Source organism: Cucurbitaria berberidis, assembly GCF_010015615.1.
Source record: "Cucurbitaria berberidis CBS 394.84 unplaced genomic scaffold K460scaffold_2, whole genome shotgun sequence".
NCBI lineage: Eukaryota > Fungi > Ascomycota > Dothideomycetes > Pleosporales > Cucurbitariaceae > Cucurbitaria > Cucurbitaria berberidis.
In genome coordinates, this window is record NW_024468936.1 from 1,302,418 (window position 1) to 1,321,504 (window position 19,087).

Sequence of the window (19,087 nt, forward strand, 5' to 3'; positions counted from 1 at the left end):
GAAAACTTGTTTTAACTAGTCGAGCGATGAATATCACAAAAGAACCTTGCCCCTGGTCCAACTTTGGATCCATGAAGGCTACGACAGAAAGCTTATCTTGTGCTTGTTTGATAAGTGATGATATAGTTATGATGAATTTATGTCTTTTTCTGAGTTCTTTGGACGGGATATATACTGCCATTTCCATTCCTTCTGTGAAATTAACTATACCCAGGTGTTTGGCTTGTAACAGTCAAGGGTATGTTGTTGGTCAAACTCCAACCCTATTCAACTCTCTCACCCACTTAGCTACCAGCTCAAGTCAACTTCGCAGCCAAAGCAACCACCTGATCGAGCAGCGCCTTGCTCTCCTTGGCCCCGTTCTTCGTAACCTTATCCCTCAAATGATCCACCTGCAGCCCCGCGGCCGTAGGCGGGTTTCCCTGCGCCGTCTGAATGCGACTAACCTGCATCTCCAAAAAGAACTTGGGCACCTTAATCGCCAGACTGCCTCCCTCACTCCTTATTCCCGCCTCAGTCGCCTGATACACATCCAGACTATCCTGGAACTTCTTCAAATCCGTGCTCGCCAGTGGGTCCGCAGTAGCAAATTTATCCAGTGCGAATGCGAGCGGAGTCTGGCCGTTACCTGCTTTGCTGAAGTCGATGGAAGAGAAGGTCACGGCGCCAGAGGTTACGTCGGGGACGTTTGAGATTGTTTTCTTGGCCGCGGAGCAAGTTACGCTGTTGGAGAGGGCGGTGGCTATGTTTGCTACTTCTGCGGGGAGGGCTTTGGTGCCGGTTACGAAGCACGCGGCGTTTTGGCGGGGGGTGAGGTATATGTATGGGGTGGTGCTGGTTTCGACGTTGGCGGCTGTTGGTAGGGCGGCTGAGAGGGAGAGGAAGAGGTTGAGGAGGGCCAGGCTGGTGAGGTTGGGGGTATGCATTTTGTTTTTTGTTGGTGTTTCGGGTTGTTATTGGTGATATGTGGTGGCCGTATGTATGAAGGGGATATGTATATACAAGTAGATAGTTGAATGCAAGACTGTAATAGGGATTGATTGAAGCGAAGAAACAAAAGATCCCTAACCGGAGGGAGGTAGAAATGCAAAGAATGAAAGCGACAGACAGTGTAATGCGATGATCGGAAAAGTAATGCAAAGCGACATCATGCTACTCTTATTCACATTCCCTATCGCTATTACAGGATCAGGGACTCAGGCGCGTACGATACATCAGGCACGTACCATAGGTGTTGTTGTGTCACTAACGCTGTTGTAACACTTTTCAGCAGGGCTGTCATGGTCGTTTGAGACTGTGACGTTTTGTCCCCCGACGTCTCGGGTTTGAGATATCGCCCAGCATGAACAAAACTACACCTAAGGCAGCTTCCAAACTCCGAGGTGTGCCTGTTTTCGCCTAATGGGAAATTCGGGAGTTTGAGTGGTGTTGTTTTCAGGGACGTGGTTCATGTTTTGGTGCCTGCGCTTTTGGCACTTGATGGTGGGTGATGGAACGTGATCCTGGTAGCGTTTTGCTGGCGATGAATGCTTGTTCGCGAAGTTAAAACTTGCTCAGAAGATTTTGAATGATTAGAGCCGTGCTACAAATCAGCGACGTTTTGTAGGCGTTGTAGTAAGAAGAAAGTAGATATTGTACAAGGCGGCGTCGCATCGCTGCGGAGTAACCGAGAGCACTCACCATCTTACAGGCCATCGATTTAGTCATATATTTGACATTACCATCGTAAGTTTTGGTCAAACGAGAACTGAACTCGCTTGTGAGAGGCAGTGGGTGTGCGATCGCGAAGTTCAACCAGCCAAGGGGGTGATACACCAATGTAGCACGTTAGCGTCGCTTCGTACCGAGAAACACATCCCTCAACCGAACATTAATAGCTATGATAGCTATACAACATCACATATATCTTTCTCTTACACTAGTACAGTCGACAGCCTTGACGAAATTCAACGTTCGAAACTTGAAACTTGGAGTTAATTCGGAGTTGTCGGTGCGTAAATAGTTCAGAGCCCTTGTAGCACATAACTGCCGAGCTGGGACATACACCCGTCACCATCGAGCTCGACCCAACTGTTCACCAGGCTAGGTTCGAGCCACATCGACCTGTCAGCTATTTCTTTTCATTGCCATCTTACAGCTTACTCTCCCCACCCTCCCCAATCTTCCCCCTCCATCCTGTCAAAGTAGCACCTCCGTCAATCTCAATAGCATTTCCCGTCATATGCGCACTACCCGAGCTACTCAAGAATAGCACAAGTCCTCCAAAATCACTCGGCTTGCCTACCCTGCCCGTTGGTTGCCCTGATATCAAGGCGTCGGCGTACTTTTCGAGACCGAAGTTTGTCATTCGCGACGGGAAGACGCCAGGGCAGATGACGTTTACCATGATATTCTTGGGGGCGAGCTTGGAGGCTTGCATTTTGGTGAGGTGGATGCATGCTGCCTTTGCCGGGCCGTCTGTAGATTTAATCAGTTAATTCAACTCAAGCTTCTTTGTCATCACGTGGAAGAAGAAAGGGATATAAGTGTAGACTCACAAGAGAATGTGCCTTGCCCCGGCTTCGACAGTCCACCAGCCTCCCCCGTCGTGACATCAACTGTGGTGATACCAGCCATGCTCGCAATATTGATAACCCGACTAGGAGTATGCGGGGTCGCTCCTTTAAGTAGTAATGGTTCCATCCCAACGGTCATGTAGAAGATATTCTTCACATTCAAACTGTACAACTTATCCCACGCATGCTCAGGGTAGTCATAGTAGTCATCGCCCCAACTCGCGCCGGTATTATTCACCAGCACCGTCAATCGATCCGTCCGCTTCTTTACTTCGGCGCAGAGGCCGAGGCAGCCCGCTTTGTCCTTCAGGTCTGCAACGATGTACTCGCATTTTCCTGGCCCGAGTTTGTTCAAGCGGTCGGTCGTGGACTTGAGTTCCTTCTCTTTGCGCGAGGCGATGAAGACGCGTGCACCGTTTTGGACGAAAGCTTGCGCGGCCATCTCGCCGAGGCCAGTGGCTCCGCCAGTTACAAGAGCGACATGGTTGGAGAAGTCGAAGAGGGTGCTGACGCGCAGGTCGTCTTTCGAAGCGGCGTGTGTCATTGTGGAAGCTGGTCGATAGTCCACAATAGCTATTAATGTGCGTAGAGGAGACGGGATGATAGTAGGATTCGATTTGGGTGAGGGGTTATGTTTTAGGGAGGCTTTCCCGCTGTAGGTAAGTGTTGCAAAGGTGAGTATAGATGGATGAATGTGCGATAGTGCATGATCATAGCCAAAGTCATGACTCTAGTTGTCCGCAGAGCTGTCTGGAAAGAACCTCGGCATCTTTATGCGGGGTGTTAGCGTGGCCAAGGGTCTACGGGTACTTAGTAATGTGAACTTTGAGCCGCTACATATCAGAACCCAACAACTCAACTACTAGAGCAGTTCTCTCAAGTATTCTTGAAGGGATTCCCGAGGGCTAGCGGGTGTTAATATGAGAGAGAAAGCAACGCCCCACACTATATCGCTTTCGCGAAGTGAACAGGCGGCACAGATAAGCTTATAGGTTTCTAGATCCAACCGGCGTGATGACAAGAGTATGGTTGAACATGACGTGGATATGATAGAAATATGTGTGCAGTTGTTATGACTCTCCAGCGACCGCATGGTCTGTCGTCGCGGGCTCATATGGATCGAATGCATATGCGTGCTACGGTATGTATGAGAAATGCGGTAGCAGCATTGTTAGCCCCGTTGACTTCCATATAACGTGCACTTCTATCATATTAGTCCTAGTATCTCTCTTCCTTAACGCAATCTGACATAGCTTCCCGTTACCGGTCTAGTCTGCTACCGCAAATTCAATAGACCTGGTTGTTTTAGACCATTCTTTTTTGCCAAAGATTAGGTAGATGCAACGACTTAGGCGCGAGGACTTAATCACATACTAGGGTTAATGAGGGGGTCACAGGCCCGCTTAGCTAATATACTAATTAATTGTGTGCTTCGGACTAAGCTCTAGGTGCCTCGTCGACCATTTGGAAGACCACGTACGTAGTGGATATATTTGTGAAGGTAATGGTATGTTGATACTGCAACATGGTTGCTTGGACCTGCGTGGTTACACAGCTTAGTATATATTTACACTTAGGATGCTACGCTTCGTTCGATGTTGGCTCGGTAAATGCTGCAAGTTTTTCGAACATTTCGTCTCCTAGCACCGACTAGATACTTCCCTATCCTCGTGATATCGACGATAAGTTCCCCACACATCGAGACATCTATAATAGCATGTTACTTTTGTACCGCCTGCGGCCTGCGCAGCGGGTGTGCCTCCGTATTACTGTTCACCATTAGTCTTGTTCTACATATGGCGGTTTTCTCTCCTAACCCCCCTGACATAGGTACTTACAATACATATTCATCTAGGCTCACAAGCCCCGGTTCACTAAATATCAGATAAAAGTACTTCAACGTCTCCGCCACCCAGAAGCTCTCGCATTGGTCCAACTTTTTTGTCTCCTTCCCCTGTGGAAGTGTGACGTCAGCAATGGCCGAGTGCGCAATTTCGGTCATGGTGGCGTTGTTGATGGCTTCGAACATGCGCCAGGCGGTATCTTGTAGAGTAGAGTCACCTGTTATGCGGTAGAGGACGAAGATGGATTCAATGGCTTCAGGACTACACAAATGTTAGTCTGCAACCCCGTTAGTAAAGAAGGGGTGGGGTGAGAGATCTACCGTAGTAAGTATCGCGGGTCCCCAATCTTGGCGAACCCAGGTTGCAGACCATCTGCTTCGATGATATCGGGGACGTCCCATTGTAGCGTGTTGTAGTCAGCTGAGTATGCATCCTTGACCGCCGTGTGCCACTTCTTGATGTCCCACGCGCAATCCTCATCGCTGTAGCACGGAATCGTTTTGAACGTCTCCGGCATAATGCCCATGGGCATAGAATCGTACGCCCAAATGCAACCGTCGACAAGTTTGCGAGCGACGTCCAGCTCATCCGTACGATTGAAAACCTTTGCAGCAAGAGCGACCATACCGCCAGCAAAGCAAGTCAAATGTTGGCCGTCCGGTTCTATTTTGGCTGATCCAGCGGAACTGATTCGTGCGTCGCCAGATATGAGGATGTTCTGGTCCTGGGGGATTAATGGGCGGAAAAACAAGTGTTGTTTGGCAGCCTCAATGGCATTGTCGTAAAGATTCCGGTACTGTTCTGAGAGCCCACCAAGGAGCAGATACTGCTTGGGAAAGTATTCGTACAGCGAATCAGACATACCGCCCATGGTGAAGGTTTCGCCGACGTCAAACTCCTCACGGAGAGGACTAACAAGAACAGGAAACAGTCCAGGTATCTTGGTTCGCTGTTGATGTTTCTCCAGTAGGTCGGAGATCCTCTGCACGGCATCAAAATATTTCGGGTCTCCAGTGAGCTGCGAAAGACGGGTGAATTCAAGAGTCAATGACCCTAACTCAGCGACGAGCGCTTGTGGATCAGCGGCTTGGTGGCTTCCTAAGGCAGCACTGAGTTCTGTTAGTACATGCTGGTTTTACGGCGGACAAAACGTACGCTTCCCAGTCCCAACGTGTGATCGGCATTCGGTTTGTCGTATCAAAAGCTGCGTATAGCATATCTCCTAGCTCGGTGGCTTTGTGCAACAACACATGATGTTTTGCGTTACTCAAGTCGTATGTGCTCAAAAGGCCCCCAAGATATCTGATCGTCGTCTCAAACACGTTCAAACGAGTGACTCCCGCAGTCGTAAAATCAATCTTCTTGAGAGCTTTGAGAGCCTCCTCAAATTCTTCTTCTAATCCCATGATGATAAGTGTATCCAAGGCATCTACCAACGTAGCGCCGCGTTGCCCAAAGCCGTTCTTGAAGCCTCCTGTTACCGGAGTGACCTCGTCTTGTAGCCAGGCATATTGCTTATACCCTTTCCAGGTATGTAAGAATGCCTCCTTCACAGCAGCCTGTCTGTGTAGCCTCTCTGCCTTATTGTTCTCCGTCTCAATGCCGAACTCGTGTTGTAGTCGCGGTATTGAAATAGGTTTGCCCGTGGGTAACGAGATCATCGACGCGACAGGATGGCGTAGCGGAATGTCCTTCCATTTTAACGGATGCTCAATTCGACTGGATGATGTGGAGGAGGGCGATGGAAGCTCAATTCGGGCATTGAGCTGGCGGAATGCGAGGAAGAGAAACGTAGCGGATACGCAGAGCACAACGATGCGGCGGACGGGGGGTATCATAGCGGCAGAAATGAGCATCTGTGCGTAGGAAAATATCTGTAACGTCTAAAGAAATCTATATACTGTCTAAACGCGCAAAGTAAACGTGTCAATGAAGGGATGAGGATCGGTCTAACAAGGGCAGAATATGTGGAGAAGGACTGAAACGAGCGAAAGAGTGCAAGTAATGATTTGCCCCAATATTAAGACATAAATTCAAGTAACAAACAAGGAAACCAGAAGGGCGGATCGGAGTGAGATAATGGGTGTAAAGACGCGGATTGAGAGCGCAGCCTCAGATGATGCATGCCTAGGCTAAGGCTTCCGAGAGCCATGGGGAAAGCCGACGCGTGGTGCATGGTTAACGGAAAGCTAGCAGGGCCATCCCTGCGCCGATCGCAACCGTCCCATCATCCATCAGCATGAGTGCTACTCTCCACCATCAATTGAGCTTTGCTTCGCGGTGTCACGCCCATAACCCTGGTTAGGAAAATCACCCCCTTTAATAGATGTCCTCTACTTGAAAGACATCATCCACTGCTGGCGTTCAGTCGCAAGGCGCAGATACATGAGCCCAAAAGCGTCCCTAATTCTCTTTCAACATGAAGTATAGCGGGTAAGTACTTTTGCACTCCCCATACCCAGATTGCAAACCTCTTGGAAGCTACCTAGTACTAATCTTCCACCACAGGCTCTACTTCATCCCCAACCCCACCACCAACCTCGACACATCGCTAAACACCGTAAGCACGCTCGTCCAAAGCATAGAAACAAACTTCCAAAACGCTTCCCGCGAAGCACAATGGACACTCTCCTACCGAGTCTTCCGCGACACCACCCCGAGAGATCACACCGCGCCCAATGACGCGGACGGCAAGCCAAAGCCCTTCGCGCACACCTACCAACACATACTCCACCACTCGGTCTACGGCCAGAACCGCACATATCTCTACACGCAGCCGCCCGGGGACCAAGGCAAGGGTAAAGGCATAGTCGCATCGATACCCTCTCGCCAACAGGATGCGTATGCAACACTAGTGCGATATCAGCAGGCAGCGCTATGGACACCGCGGCATATTTTAAGCGTACAAGCTGGGACTGCGTATACGAGTGGCCTGTGTACCATTTACATTGGAGAACTGCGCGCGACGCGTGAAGGGCCACAGAGCGGCGGTGTATCCTCGCCCGCCGTTGTCGTGTGTATTAGCACGGGTGTTGGTGCCGCGGATACTGTTGAAGATAGCCAGGACTCGGGGTATCAGTCGGTGGAGAACGGTGCGGATGGGGATGGAGATGAAGGGCTGGATGTCGAGTATGCGCAGAGTGTCATTCGGGATTGTTGGAGTAAGATCACAGAGGGGCGGGATCTAGGGCGCTCGGAGATTAGAGAGGTCATGATGGCTCTGGAAGATGTGAATAGTGTCCAGGAAAGGGACGCCGCTGTAAGGATGTGGTGTGAGGTTTTGCGCATGAGAGGATGAGTCTTCTGCAGAGTAGTAAATTTAGCACGACATCTACAATGACTTGCGCTGATGTTGAAGAAGTACATATTGGCACTGTCCTGGGCGTCATATTGCAAATACGCTGACGGTCAATGACCCTATTTATTTAAAGTTGGATCTAGGTCTGTCTACAACCCACTCTGGAAACCAGTCACCTGGCAACACGCTTGTTGCACTTGAGGCCCCAAAAACGCGAGCAAGGCCTTCTACTACTTAGCCAGCGCTCAAAGTCCGACGCCGTTAGGCTGCGTCTTGATCTACTGAAGCCGTTTGAATAGAGCGCGGCCACATCAGGTGTATGGTATGACGATTAGCGAGAGAGGGGGACTTCAAATTATATGAAAAATGTTCAGTGTCAACAGCATGTTATTCTCTACATCTTCACGTGTCCTTGTCCGTCCACGCCGCGAATATAGCCATCACGTCCATTGAGCCATACAGTCCCTTCCTACCGTCCTCCCATAGTCGACACAGGTATCTAAAACTACAACAGGCAAATTTTTTCCACACAATTCAACTGACCAAAAGAAAGCGGGTAAAGGTCAAGTATTAGGGCAAAGGTAGTAGCGAAACAATCCAAAACAAGAAGGAGTTCAGACTACAACAACATATAGAGTATCCAAGAGATTTGTGTGAAATACGCCCAGAACCACGCCCTAGACCCAAGTAAATGCAAAAAAGAAACGAATGAAATGGAGAACGAAGGTAGAGGCCGACAACTAAATGTGGTAAGTGGGGAAGTATCGCACAGAGAAAGGGATCCAGAACATTTGACGCGCGCAATATTGTTTACTGAGCACCAACCTCCTCCTCGGCCCAACCAGGGAGCCCGCCGTCACCCTGAATGGCAAGGCCATAACCGCCATTGCCGCTACCGAAACCACCAATGCCAGAGCTCAGGCTGCCGAACGAACTTTGTTGCGGTGCTTGAGTCTGCTGGATAGAATTGAACGGACCCTGTGTGAAAGCCGGGAGGCTGACAGCGCGGGAGTGCTGCGCACGAGCGTTCAAGTTTGAAGGAGCAAGGAGGCCGCCGACAGTAGTCGCACCGGAGCCATTGCCGCTGGAAGACCCGTTGATGAGGCTGAAGCTCGAGGTACTGTTATGCGACGTATGCGAGTGGTGCGGTTGTGGAGTGGGGTTCAGATCAGCACCGTAAAAAGCAGCTTGCGAGGACTGGAAAGACTGTTGTTGCTGCTGTTGGCTCTGCTGTTGTTGCTGTTGCATACCCGCCTCGACCTGTTGCTGCTGCTGTTGCTGTTGAGCTTGGAGATATAGCATCAACGGGTTGTTGTTTCCACTGTTGAGAATGTTGGTTGGGGCAGGTGCTTGTACAGGAGGAAATTGCCCATTGTTGCTAGCACCCGAGCCAGGAGCACCGGATCCTGTCGGTGAGACGGATTGTCCGGCACGGTTGGGATGCAGTCCATTGATGGGCGAGGGTGAGTGCACTCCATCGCTACCATTCTGCTGAGCTTGAGCTTGCTGGGAGTTCATCTGACGGGGAGGGTTGCCACAACGATCCTTGCCAAAGTTGACCTTGAATCTCTTGTACTCGTCACGGCTACGGATAGCTTCGATAGCCTTGATAGCATTGGCAATGTTGGTGAAGTTGACGAATGCGCAGCTCTTCTCACGCAGCGTGTTGACCAACTCAATCTCGCCATACTCTGAGAAATCCTGCCTCAGACGGTCCTCGGTCCATGACTCGTCCAAGTTACCGATGTACACGTTTCGGGAAGCTCCACCGCTCACAGCCAGAGCGATAGCAGGAGGGAGGGCACCGGAGTGCTTGCCCCAGCCAATCTTCAAGCGGCGGTTGTGGATCATCAAACCTTGGAGGTTGCTGAGGGCATAGAAGGATGCAGCAGAGGTAGGATCGATGAAGGTAACGAAGCAGATATGCTTATCAGGAATGTATCTGATGTGGTGAAGAAGCCCACCACGAACAACATTGCAAATCTCCTCGATGGTAGTCTCGGGGTGAATGTTTCCGAGGTAAACAGTTCGGTTGCCAAGGTTATTCACACCTCCAGCTGAGGTTGCGACGGCCGCAGCAGCAACGGACTGCTGGGCAAGGGCATTGGAAATCATGTCCCGGTCAGCACCGTTCAAGACGTGGGCGTATCCGGGCGCAATGCCGAGGTACTGCGCAGCATTCTGCTGCTGAGTCTTGGAGACGTATGCGCATCGATCCTTGCCGTAGTAAACACGCCTGGGAGCCTGCCACTTGGGTTCCTGAGGAAGCTGGGCAACAGCTTTGATGGCATTGCCAATGGACAAGAAATGTACGAAGCCGATAGCCTTTTCCCGAACAATCTTGACAGTATCAATGGGACCAAACTTGCTGAGATCCTCGCGAAGCTCATCCTCGCCAACGTCTTCAGGCAGGTTGCCAAGATAGACGTTACGGGAAGCCCCAGACTGCTGCACCGCCAGGGCAACCGACGTGGGAACCTGCGATGGCTTTCCCCAACCAATCTTAATGTCCTGACCCCGGATCGCCAACTTTTTCAAGATTGCGTCGGAGTGGAAATGGGTGGCCGAGCTGCTGTCCAAAAAGGAGATGAAAGCGCAGTTCTTGTCAGGGAGCAGCCTGACTGACTCAATCTGGCCACTTCTTACGTGGCCGAGAATCTCCTCCGCGGAGGTCTCAGGGGGTATATTGCCCAGGTACACGGTCCTGCTCGTTCCAGAAACTAGACCCGGTGCAATAGGCATCGAGGATCCAAGCCCACCCATGCCCTGCGCGCCGTAACCAGGGAACCCTCCCGTGGGCGATTGTGGTCCACCAAAGAAACCAGGACCGTTCATGCTCGTAGGAGAAACGAGGCTCTGATATAGCTGGGGAGAGAGAGGCTGTTGCAAGGGGCTGCCAATGTGGCCTTGCTGATGGTTTTGTTGCTGCGATTGGTTTTGACCCGCAAAGCTCGCAAAGTTCTGGAACTGTGGGGAAGTAAATGCCGAAGGTGAACCTGGTTGGAAGGGGCTCCCGAGAAGCAGCTGCGAAGGCAGAAGAGGAGTGAAGTTCATGTCGAACCCGGTTCCTGGCGTCTGCAAGTCGGCACCGTTCTGGTTGCCCGGATTGAGCCTGCCAGTATTGATGGACATGTTGTTGGACCTCTCAGGGTGCCTGTCGGCGTAGCCTGGTTGATTGGTCGCGAAAGCACCATGGGAGAAGCCATGGTGACCTCCGTTTATCTGGCGCTGAAAGCTCGTCTGCAGACGGGGCCCGCTGGGGGCGTTTGGGGCGCCGTCGTGTTGTTGTTGCTGCTGCTGCATGCCGAGTAGATGCGGGGGCAGGCTAAAGCTGTCCCGCGGGTTTTGAGATAGAACCGCCGTGGTGACGTTGTATTACTGCGTCCAGGACTCGGAGGACCGGACGGCGAAATATGTAGGGTTGAAGGCGAAGATGCAACCGGTTGCAGGGGGTCGCGAGCAATGCGAAGGTATGCTACTGTATTAAAATGGGTAGAGCAATCTATGCCGTCTTAGCATCTTCACGTTACGGGCCCCTTTGCACGAGCAGAGGGGAGACTTACATGCAACAGCACAATGGCAAGGTAGCACTCAAGACGGCGTGGGCGGTGCCGAAGGGAAGGTCAAAGAAGCCCGACTGTTGGGTGGCTTGCAGATACAGAGTCAAGACAGAGGCTCGCAGCAACGCAGGAAGCTCGAAGTCGTAGATGCAACAAGTTGAGCTACAAGACTATGGGTACAGGTAGCTGCCACGGGCTCTATGAATGGTCCAAGAGGGCGCGATTAGATGCGGCGGGCTCGAGTGTGCAGAAGAACAAGCTTGGGGTGGCTTGTTTGGAGGATGCGGACACTTAAAGAGCGAACAATAAGAATGAAAGGGGCCAGAGACAAGCTTTCTCTAGGGCCTCTGTGCAGGGAGAAAGTTAGGTAATGAGCGAACGGATCGAACAGGAGGATGGCAAGCGTGATGTCGATGTGGGAGAGGAGAGAGGTTGTGAGAAATGCTAGCAGCAGGGCAAGACAGGAGGCAGGCGCAAATGAAGCAGCCGAAAGGGGACTGGCGCGCCTGCTTATTTTAAACGTGCATGCCTCACCTGAATCGCACAGAGCTTCCAATCCCTTCACCCACCTGCAGCCGTCTGCAACGATTTACGCCTATATGCACTGTGGCGCCGCATTACGTGCAGCAACAGGTTCTGGTGCCTGACGGACGCTGCTGGTGGTGCTGGTGGTGCTGATGCTGGTGTTGGTACTGGTACTGGTGTTGGTGCGGGCGGGTAATGGCAGCAAGCAGCGCAGACAGTCCGGACTTCGTCCCTGACTAGTAGTAGATAGATAGTCCCGCATGCTCGTCTTCTTTGGAGCAAGCTGCAAGCACCATGCGTCCTTTTTTGCCTTGTAGTTTTCTGCTTATGATTAGGCGAACTCTCGACGACGGGGTCCAGCTGCGGCTCCGGTTCCATGTGCGTAAGGATTGTTTTGGCCTACTAGCGAATAGATCCCATCCCTAGTAGGGCGTAGGACGTAGGACGCGTTGTTTCAAAGACGGCAGAGGAACGCTCTCACGTGTCGGCCGTCCCCCCTCTCTTCCCAGTCTTCCCAGCAGCTCCACTGCGCTTCGATTGGACAAGCCTCACCGCCCCCAGCGGACATGGACATGGACTTGAGCGCAGTGTCATCGTTGTATTAGTCTAGTGTGCGCAGCGCTAGAAAGCCACCGTTCCATCTGCGTTGCTTCTTCTGTCGTTCGACGCGTTCCGTCTGCATAGGCCGACTCGCTTAAGCACGTGATCTCCAACTTCCAGCGTTGCTGCCAATGCACGCTTTCGACCGATTGTGCATCCACCCGCCCTCAGTGTCCCCATGTCAGAACTGTATCCATCAATCGCCCAGTGTGCCATTGTGGCCACGGCATTGAAGGTGCTGCTCTTCCCGGCCTAGTATGTCTGGCACGAAATCATGTACATTTGACATCGTCCTGCATGCTGATACTTCACCCAGCAAGTCCACGGATTTCGAGGTTCACCGCAACTGGCTAGCTCTGACCCATTCCCTACCCATCAAAGAGTGGTACTACGAAGTGAGCCCGCCTTTGTTAACTGGCCAAATGCTGAAATCCCAGTTAACGCAATGCGCAGAAAACGTCGGAATGGACACTGGACTATCCCCCCTTCTTCGCATACTTTGAGTGGCTCCTTTCCCAAGCCGCAGCTCATGTCGACCCTGGCCTACTGAATGTAAAGGACCTGGGCTACGACAGCTGGCAAACAATCTACTTTCAACGAGCCACTGTCATCCTCACCGAGCTAGTCTTGGTCTATGCCTTGCACCTGTAACTGCAGTCTACATCTTGAAATGGGCTCGGACTGACCGTGCTACAGCTATGTGAAGACTTCAAAGTCCAAGACGACTGCACATGCCGCCGCCCTTTCCATCTTGCTCTCACCAGGCTTGTTCATCATTGACCATATCCATTTCCAGTACAATGGCTTCCTGTACGGCATCCTCGTACTATCAATGGTCCTTGCCCGCAACAAGTCGACCCTACTTTTGTCTGGTGTCCTCTTTGCTGCCTTGCTCTGCCTCAAGCACATCTACCTGTACCTGGCGCCCGCCTACTTCGTTTACCTGCTCCGTGCATACTGCTTAGGACATCAAACAAGCTTCCCCTACTTCAACATTCGCTTCTTCAACTGCGTCAAGTTGGGTCTTGGCATCGTCACCGTGTTTGCTGGCGCGTTTGGACCTTTCGCTCTGTGGGGTCAGCTTGAGCAAGTCTTCCGTCGTCTGTTCCCCTTTTCCCGGGGCCTTTGTCATGCTTACTGGGCGCCGAATGTCTGGGCTCTGTATTCCTTCTTGGATCGGGTATTGATCTACTGTAAGCTTTCCGCCCCCCTTGTTGATATCTTTCCTAAATAGTGAAGTGGCACCACGACTTGGACTGCATGTGGATCGCGAGGCTGTGAACAGCGTCACTCGAGGCCTCGTTGGAGATACATCTTTTGCTGTGCTTCCCGACGTTGTTCCACTAGCATGCTTCCTCCTTACCTTGGGTGCACAAATAGTAAGTATACGCATCAAACATTGTCGTTACCAACGTCACTAAGTTCATCCAGCCCGTCCTCCTCCGACTCCTCTACAAGCCAACGTGGGAAACCTTCGTTGGTGCAGTCACCCTTTGCGGCTACGCTTCCTTCCTGTTCGGCTGGCACGTTCATGAGAAGGCCATTCTGCTCGTCATCATTCCCTTCAGCTTGATTGCGCTTCATGACCGCCGATACTTTGGCGCCTTCCGACCTCTAGCCGTAGCTGGTCACGTGTCTCTCTTCCCGCTCCTATTCACAGCAGCCGAATTCCCCATCAAGACAGTGTACACTATTTTCTGGCTCGTACTGTTCCTGCTGGTCTTCGACAGGCTCGCTCCAGCGTAAGTTGGCTACCACGCTCAACGAACTCTGACTAACTCAATATAGTTCACCTCAACAACGCATCTTTTTACTTGATCGCTTCTCCATCCTATACATTGCTCTCTCGATACCGTTGATTGCCTACTGCTCGCTTTTTCATAGCGTTTTCTTCGGCTCTCGTTATGAGTTTCTTCCGCTCATGTTCACGAGTTCGTACTCGGCTATTGGGGTGGTTGGTAGCTGGGTCGGGTTCCTGCTAGTTTACTTCGACTCGTAGATCCTAAGAGCATTGCGTAAATTTGACGAGCATTGTGGTTAATGTTCTCTGAGTTCCTATAGTCCATTGTTCTTCATCAAAGTTTGCGTGAGGTTTCCCTAGGCCATTGCATTCCATGTCATCTCATGTATATTCGCATGAAACCAGCGGGCCCGGTATCGAACGTGGCAATATGCAAGGAACCGAGGAATCTGGATCGACTCTGTTGAGGCCGGACGCTTTGTTAGGCATGTGTTTCCTGTGGTCGTGCTGTAGCATGAGGACAAATATGATGGTGTAGAGGTAGGAGAATCAGGACTATAAATCCCGAGTATTTCTGATACCGCAAAGATATGTGCACCATGATGGAATTTCTATATTTGAAGGTTTACTTCTCATGCGCAGCTCGATGCGGAGTCCTGAAAGGCGTTGTGTTCAGCCAAGTGGGTCAGGCTGTCGAAGGGTCCGCTCGGGGAGACTTGAGGCATGAACACCCTCCCCGTCGACCATCATCTCATCTTGATAATGCACAACATTAATTAGCCGAGATTGAAAGCGATGCACCAGTGTCGCAGCCTGATAGAACCAGTTCTGACGATCAAAACGAGTCCAAATACGCCGATATTGTAATGGTAGCGGCGTGCACAGCATTGAGGTATGAGGAGGAGGGTTGGGGCGTTCTTACCGAATAGAGCATGCTAGCGTGCCAAGTCATGACCGGCAGGCCTACACTACCTTCCGCTCGCTTTTCTTCCCATTGACTCTCTTCTCGTCATTTGTCTGCCTCCTACCGCCCACCTCCTCAACCACCGCGTCCCCAAACCCGACGATACCAGCCATAACTCGCCCAAACGCGCTTTCGGAACTGATAGACGCGTCTCGGAACGCTGTTCGGACCTCCGACGACTGCGACAACTTTTCCCAAGACCCCCTCTGGCACGCGGAGAGCTCTTGTTTGCCTCAACCGCCCACCGGAGGGGTCATTGCCCATACACACCACCGTGAATCTCCTTAGAGTAGAAGCATATAGCGCGAGAACGGCAACGCGACGCTTCCGAAAGTTTGCGACGCGGTAGCAGCTCAGGATATTGGCAAACCTCATACCAGCTTTGGTTCAGGGCAACATGGTACATCATGGGTCGCGCAGTATACAGGAACGTTCACTGAGCAGCATATAGGTGCTCTTCAAGCGCAAACCCGTCAAACTAGAACCTCTCCCAAAGTTCCTCGACGACAACACTGAGGTATGCTATTACCATTTTCAAGGCCTGGAAGACATAGGCTAAGCATGCTGGATAGGTATGGGTCATCGAAGAGACCGGAGAGGTCTTCATCGACTACGAGAAATATCTCAACCGGTACGAAGACTCCATCAAGTGACGTCAGACGAGTGAACATGGCTAATGCATTATAGTTATGACTTTTACCAACAAGCAGGTGCTCCTTATTATATGCTCCCCAATTCAGATTGTCTAACTCACAGTAGAAAACCTTCACATGCGAGTCGACCGGACACTCCAACTACACCTTCTTTGAGGCTAAGGAGAGCGAGGTAGGCGCCACATCAATAATGGTCAAAGGTAGTCAAGAGGTAACAGCCGTACAGACGGAGGCTTCAAAAGAGATCAACAGCATCTTTCCCGATGGCTTACGATCCCCTGTGCTCCACTTTGTTCAGTTCCGAACAACGCCACGCATGGACGACCTTGGTAAGTTGATGTAACTGCTTATCCTCAGGTCACTGCTAATACTTTTTTAGTAAATGAGGTATTTGATGTATGTTCAGATTCTCCGACACTGCTAGAGCAAACCATATTGACGAGCATACAGCACTTCAAAGAACAGTTCATGGTTGGCGATTCCGTCTCCATCGAAGGCGACAATTCGCGGCGCTACGGGACAATCACCGAAATGACTGACAACAGTCGACTACATAGCATGTTCACTGGCCAGGCAATGGATGATTCGGTCCGTTCCTACACCTACGTTATCACCATGGAGGACAATGGCGAATCGATCACAAAATACAAAGCCTCGGAGTTTCAGCGGGACAGAAAAGTTTACTCAAAACTCATTCTCAAGCAGTTCCTCAGAAATGCTGTGAAGAGAGAACCATGGCTTGGTGCACCATGGATGGTCAAGGATAGCTTGGCGAAACGTTTCAATATTCCAACCAAAATCCCCGATAACAAGACCAGAGATGCCATCCTGGCTCAAAAGAAGGCATCAAATGCAAGCCTCTCGAATGGCGCGAGCTCATCTGTCCAGCAGCCATACCCACAGCATGCTCCAAACGGTCACGGACCCCATGTCAATGGGCATAGGCCGCCGCTACCGGCACCCGGACAAGGCCCGCCTACTTTTGTCAACTTCTCGGCCAACCCTCCTCAATATGCTCATCAACATGTGCCACCCCATTTTTCAACAATCAACGGCCCCCCTCGTCCGTATCTCGTCAATGCGCCCCCAATGCCTTACAATAGTGGACCACCGCCTCAGCTTCCGTATACATATCCGCCTCAAATGGGGGTCCCGTTTCCACCGCATCTCGCTCATCTAGTTCAACAAATGCCCCCACCTGGCTCCGGTCCACCTATGAGCTTTCCCTTTCAGACCAGCTTCCCACATCACCAAGGTCCCCGACTATCGCATGTTCCACAACCGCAACAGGCACCCCCGCTGGCGCGATCTTTCGAAACAGTCAAGTTCCCTTGCGAGGATTTGGAAATAAAGCAACCCCGTTTGGTTACTACTCGGCCAACTTTGAAGTTCTTTTCCGATGATGTCCCTGAGGGGGTCGAGGAGCCAGCAGAAGCGAAGAAAACGGGTATACTGATGAAGAGCCTCGGGCCTTTGCTGTGCGCCTGGGAAACTCTCAATGTTCACGACACCATCTACATGCTCGATTCGTTCACATTCGACGACTTCGTTGACGCCATGCGATTTACTTCCGAGGAGACTGATTGCGAGTTGTTTCTGGAGATACATTGTTCTGTGTTGAAGCAGATTGTCAACGACTCCGGAAAAATCCAGGCACCTCTACCCAGGATGGACGAGGCTGACGATTCCGACGAGGAAGACTCTAGCAAAGAGTCCACTCCAACCCCTGAACCAGAGCCGCCAGTTCGCACTACACGCAGCAGCTTGAGAAGGTCCGGGGCGCAGCAAATCGTTAAGCAGCGCACCCCTACGCCTGAACCTCCTAAAGAGATTCATAGAGCTGCAGAGTTCGTTGCCGACTTCAATTGGATCGAACAATGCAAGATCCGAAATTTCCAACAAGGAGGGTGGCAGTCAATAGTCGTTGCGCTTCTGTACCGCTTGTCCTTCGACCCTGTTCAGAAGGATGCATGCGATGAGGTCCTAGCCCAACTCGTTCCTCCCGAGGAGGAGCCCACTGTGGAGAGCATCGCCATCAACTACATCAATCTCGACGTGAATCTGCGCATCTCAGCGCTCGATATTATTCTCAGGTTAACTGTTGTTACTGAAGCATTCCGCGACCAGCTTATTGCCGCGGCTCAAGAGATGACTCGCTTGCGCAAGGAGAAGATCGAGCACCAGAGGAAGCGCAAAGAATTGTAAGTTTGCGAGAAATGTCCGCTGTCTGCTCAAACACTAACCCCAGACTAGGGCCGATGAGCTCTTCAAGTTAGATCTCGAACGGAAGATTCATCTACCTGCAAACACTCCAGCGTCACCGACCGGCACCAAAGAAAATGAAGATATGGACCTCTCGATGACAAGCATCACCGACGTCAAGGAAGCTGCTGATGCAGAAGGGAATGACTCCGAGACAGCAGCCAACCGCAAAACCCGTCATACAAATAAGAATAAACGCAAGGCAGCTGCTGACGAAGCTAGGAAGGAGAAGGCAAAGAAGGCAAAGGCAGCAGCGGAGCAGACAAAAAAGCAGAAGGAGTGGGAAAAGCTCCTTGATGCTATCGAGAAGAAGAAGGAGGAACTCAAGAACTGCGAGGCCAACATTAACGAGCTCGACGACGACCTTCGTGAAACCCTTGTGCATCGTAGTAAGGTGCTCGGGAAGGATCGCTTCCTCAACAAGTATTACTGGTTTGAGCACAATGGCATGCCATTTGGAGGTGTTCCGAATAGCTCTACGGCGCAGTACGGCTACGCCAATGGCCGCATATGGGTGCAAGGTCCCGACGAGTATGAATTCCAGCCGAATCTAGAGGAGCCTGCTCTGTCACAGGATATGCAGCGTTTCGGATTTACGGTCCCACAGCGTAAAGAGAAAGAGGAGGGCTCGACGCATCTTTCCAAGTCTACCGAGTGGGCATACTACGACGACCCTGAGGACATCGACAAATTGTTGTTGTGGCTGGACGAGCGTGGCCTGCGAGAGCGGGTACTTCGTAAGGAGCTGCAGTCATTCCGAGACCGGATTGCCGAGTATATGGATAAGATGAAAAAACATCTCGATGAAGCGAACAGGACGAAGGATGAGGATGAGGATACCACAACTCGTGTGTCAACTCGCAACAAGACGTACATCGACAAGGATACTACACAGAATCGCTGCCTCCGCTGGACTAACAGCATCATGCGAGACGAGTATAAACACATTCACTTCGACGAGTACAAGCCACCGCGGAAGGCGAAGGCTGTCAAGGCGACGAAGGGCAAAGGCAGGCGCTAACGCGGCCTGTGCGGGTCACAAGCGCCCGCAAGAGGCTAAGAAGAGGGATTTCTTTCAGCTTGCT

At 51.4% G+C, this 19,087-nt stretch overlaps 7 protein-coding genes across 7 annotated transcripts; 2 read left to right on the forward strand and 5 right to left on the reverse strand.

The window, feature by feature from the left end:
* Window positions 1-296: 296 nt before the first annotated feature.
* On the reverse strand, window positions 297-815 carry K460DRAFT_248643 (uncharacterized protein; the record flags this gene model as incomplete). The annotated part of the gene is made up of 1 exon (XM_040927368.1): window positions 297-815. A coding segment is annotated over one exon (519 nt), but the record flags the coding sequence as incomplete, so codon positions are not given.
* Window positions 816-2,227: 1,412 nt separating this feature from the next.
* On the reverse strand, window positions 2,228-3,099 carry K460DRAFT_249230 (NAD(P)-binding protein; the record flags this gene model as incomplete). Its single annotated transcript, XM_040927374.1, has 2 exons — window positions 2,228-2,457; window positions 2,538-3,099. Coding segments are annotated over 2 exons (792 nt in total), but the record flags the coding sequence as incomplete, so codon positions are not given.
* An 881-nt stretch (window positions 3,100-3,980) lies between these two features.
* Window positions 3,981-6,491, reverse strand: K460DRAFT_306421 (glycoside hydrolase family 47 protein). The gene is made up of 4 exons (XM_040930034.1): window positions 5,555-6,491; window positions 4,720-5,508; window positions 4,394-4,660; window positions 3,981-4,324 (listed from the first exon to the last, which is right to left on the reverse strand). Exons 1-4 carry the CDS (start codon window positions 6,253-6,255, stop codon window positions 4,276-4,278), a joined length of 1,806 nt encoding a protein of 601 aa, XP_040789904.1. The 5' UTR covers window positions 6,256-6,491; the 3' UTR covers window positions 3,981-4,275.
* Window positions 6,492-6,649: 158 nt separating this feature from the next.
* K460DRAFT_383767 (uncharacterized protein) lies at window positions 6,650-7,866 on the forward strand. The gene is made up of 2 exons (XM_040935468.1): window positions 6,650-6,832; window positions 6,908-7,866. The coding sequence occupies exons 1-2, from the start codon at window positions 6,819-6,821 to the stop codon at window positions 7,695-7,697; spliced, it is 804 nt and encodes a 267-aa protein (XP_040789905.1). The 5' UTR covers window positions 6,650-6,818; the 3' UTR covers window positions 7,698-7,866.
* Window positions 7,867-8,507: 641 nt separating this feature from the next.
* Window positions 8,508-11,000, reverse strand: K460DRAFT_374425 (uncharacterized protein; the record flags this gene model as incomplete). Its single annotated transcript, XM_040934665.1, has 1 exon — window positions 8,508-11,000. One exon carries the CDS (start codon window positions 10,998-11,000, stop codon window positions 8,508-8,510), a length of 2,493 nt encoding a protein of 830 aa, XP_040789906.1.
* Window positions 11,001-11,785: 785 nt separating this feature from the next.
* K460DRAFT_57095 (uncharacterized protein) lies at window positions 11,786-12,247 on the reverse strand. The gene has a single exon (XM_040938529.1). The coding sequence runs from the start codon at window positions 12,158-12,160 to the stop codon at window positions 11,819-11,821; it is 342 nt and encodes a 113-aa protein (XP_040789907.1). The 5' UTR covers window positions 12,161-12,247; the 3' UTR covers window positions 11,786-11,818.
* A 313-nt stretch (window positions 12,248-12,560) lies between these two features.
* On the forward strand, window positions 12,561-19,023 carry K460DRAFT_374426 (glycosyltransferase family 57 protein; the record flags this gene model as incomplete). Its single annotated transcript, XM_040934666.1, has 13 exons — window positions 12,561-12,637; window positions 12,699-12,777; window positions 12,836-13,029; window positions 13,079-13,575; window positions 13,622-13,761; window positions 13,814-14,124; window positions 14,171-14,267; window positions 15,539-15,604; window positions 15,660-15,686; window positions 15,847-16,069; window positions 16,120-16,136; window positions 16,191-17,941; window positions 17,994-19,023. 13 exons carry the CDS (start codon window positions 12,561-12,563, stop codon window positions 19,021-19,023), a joined length of 4,509 nt encoding a protein of 1,502 aa, XP_040789908.1.
* Window positions 19,024-19,087: the final 64 nt, after the last annotated feature.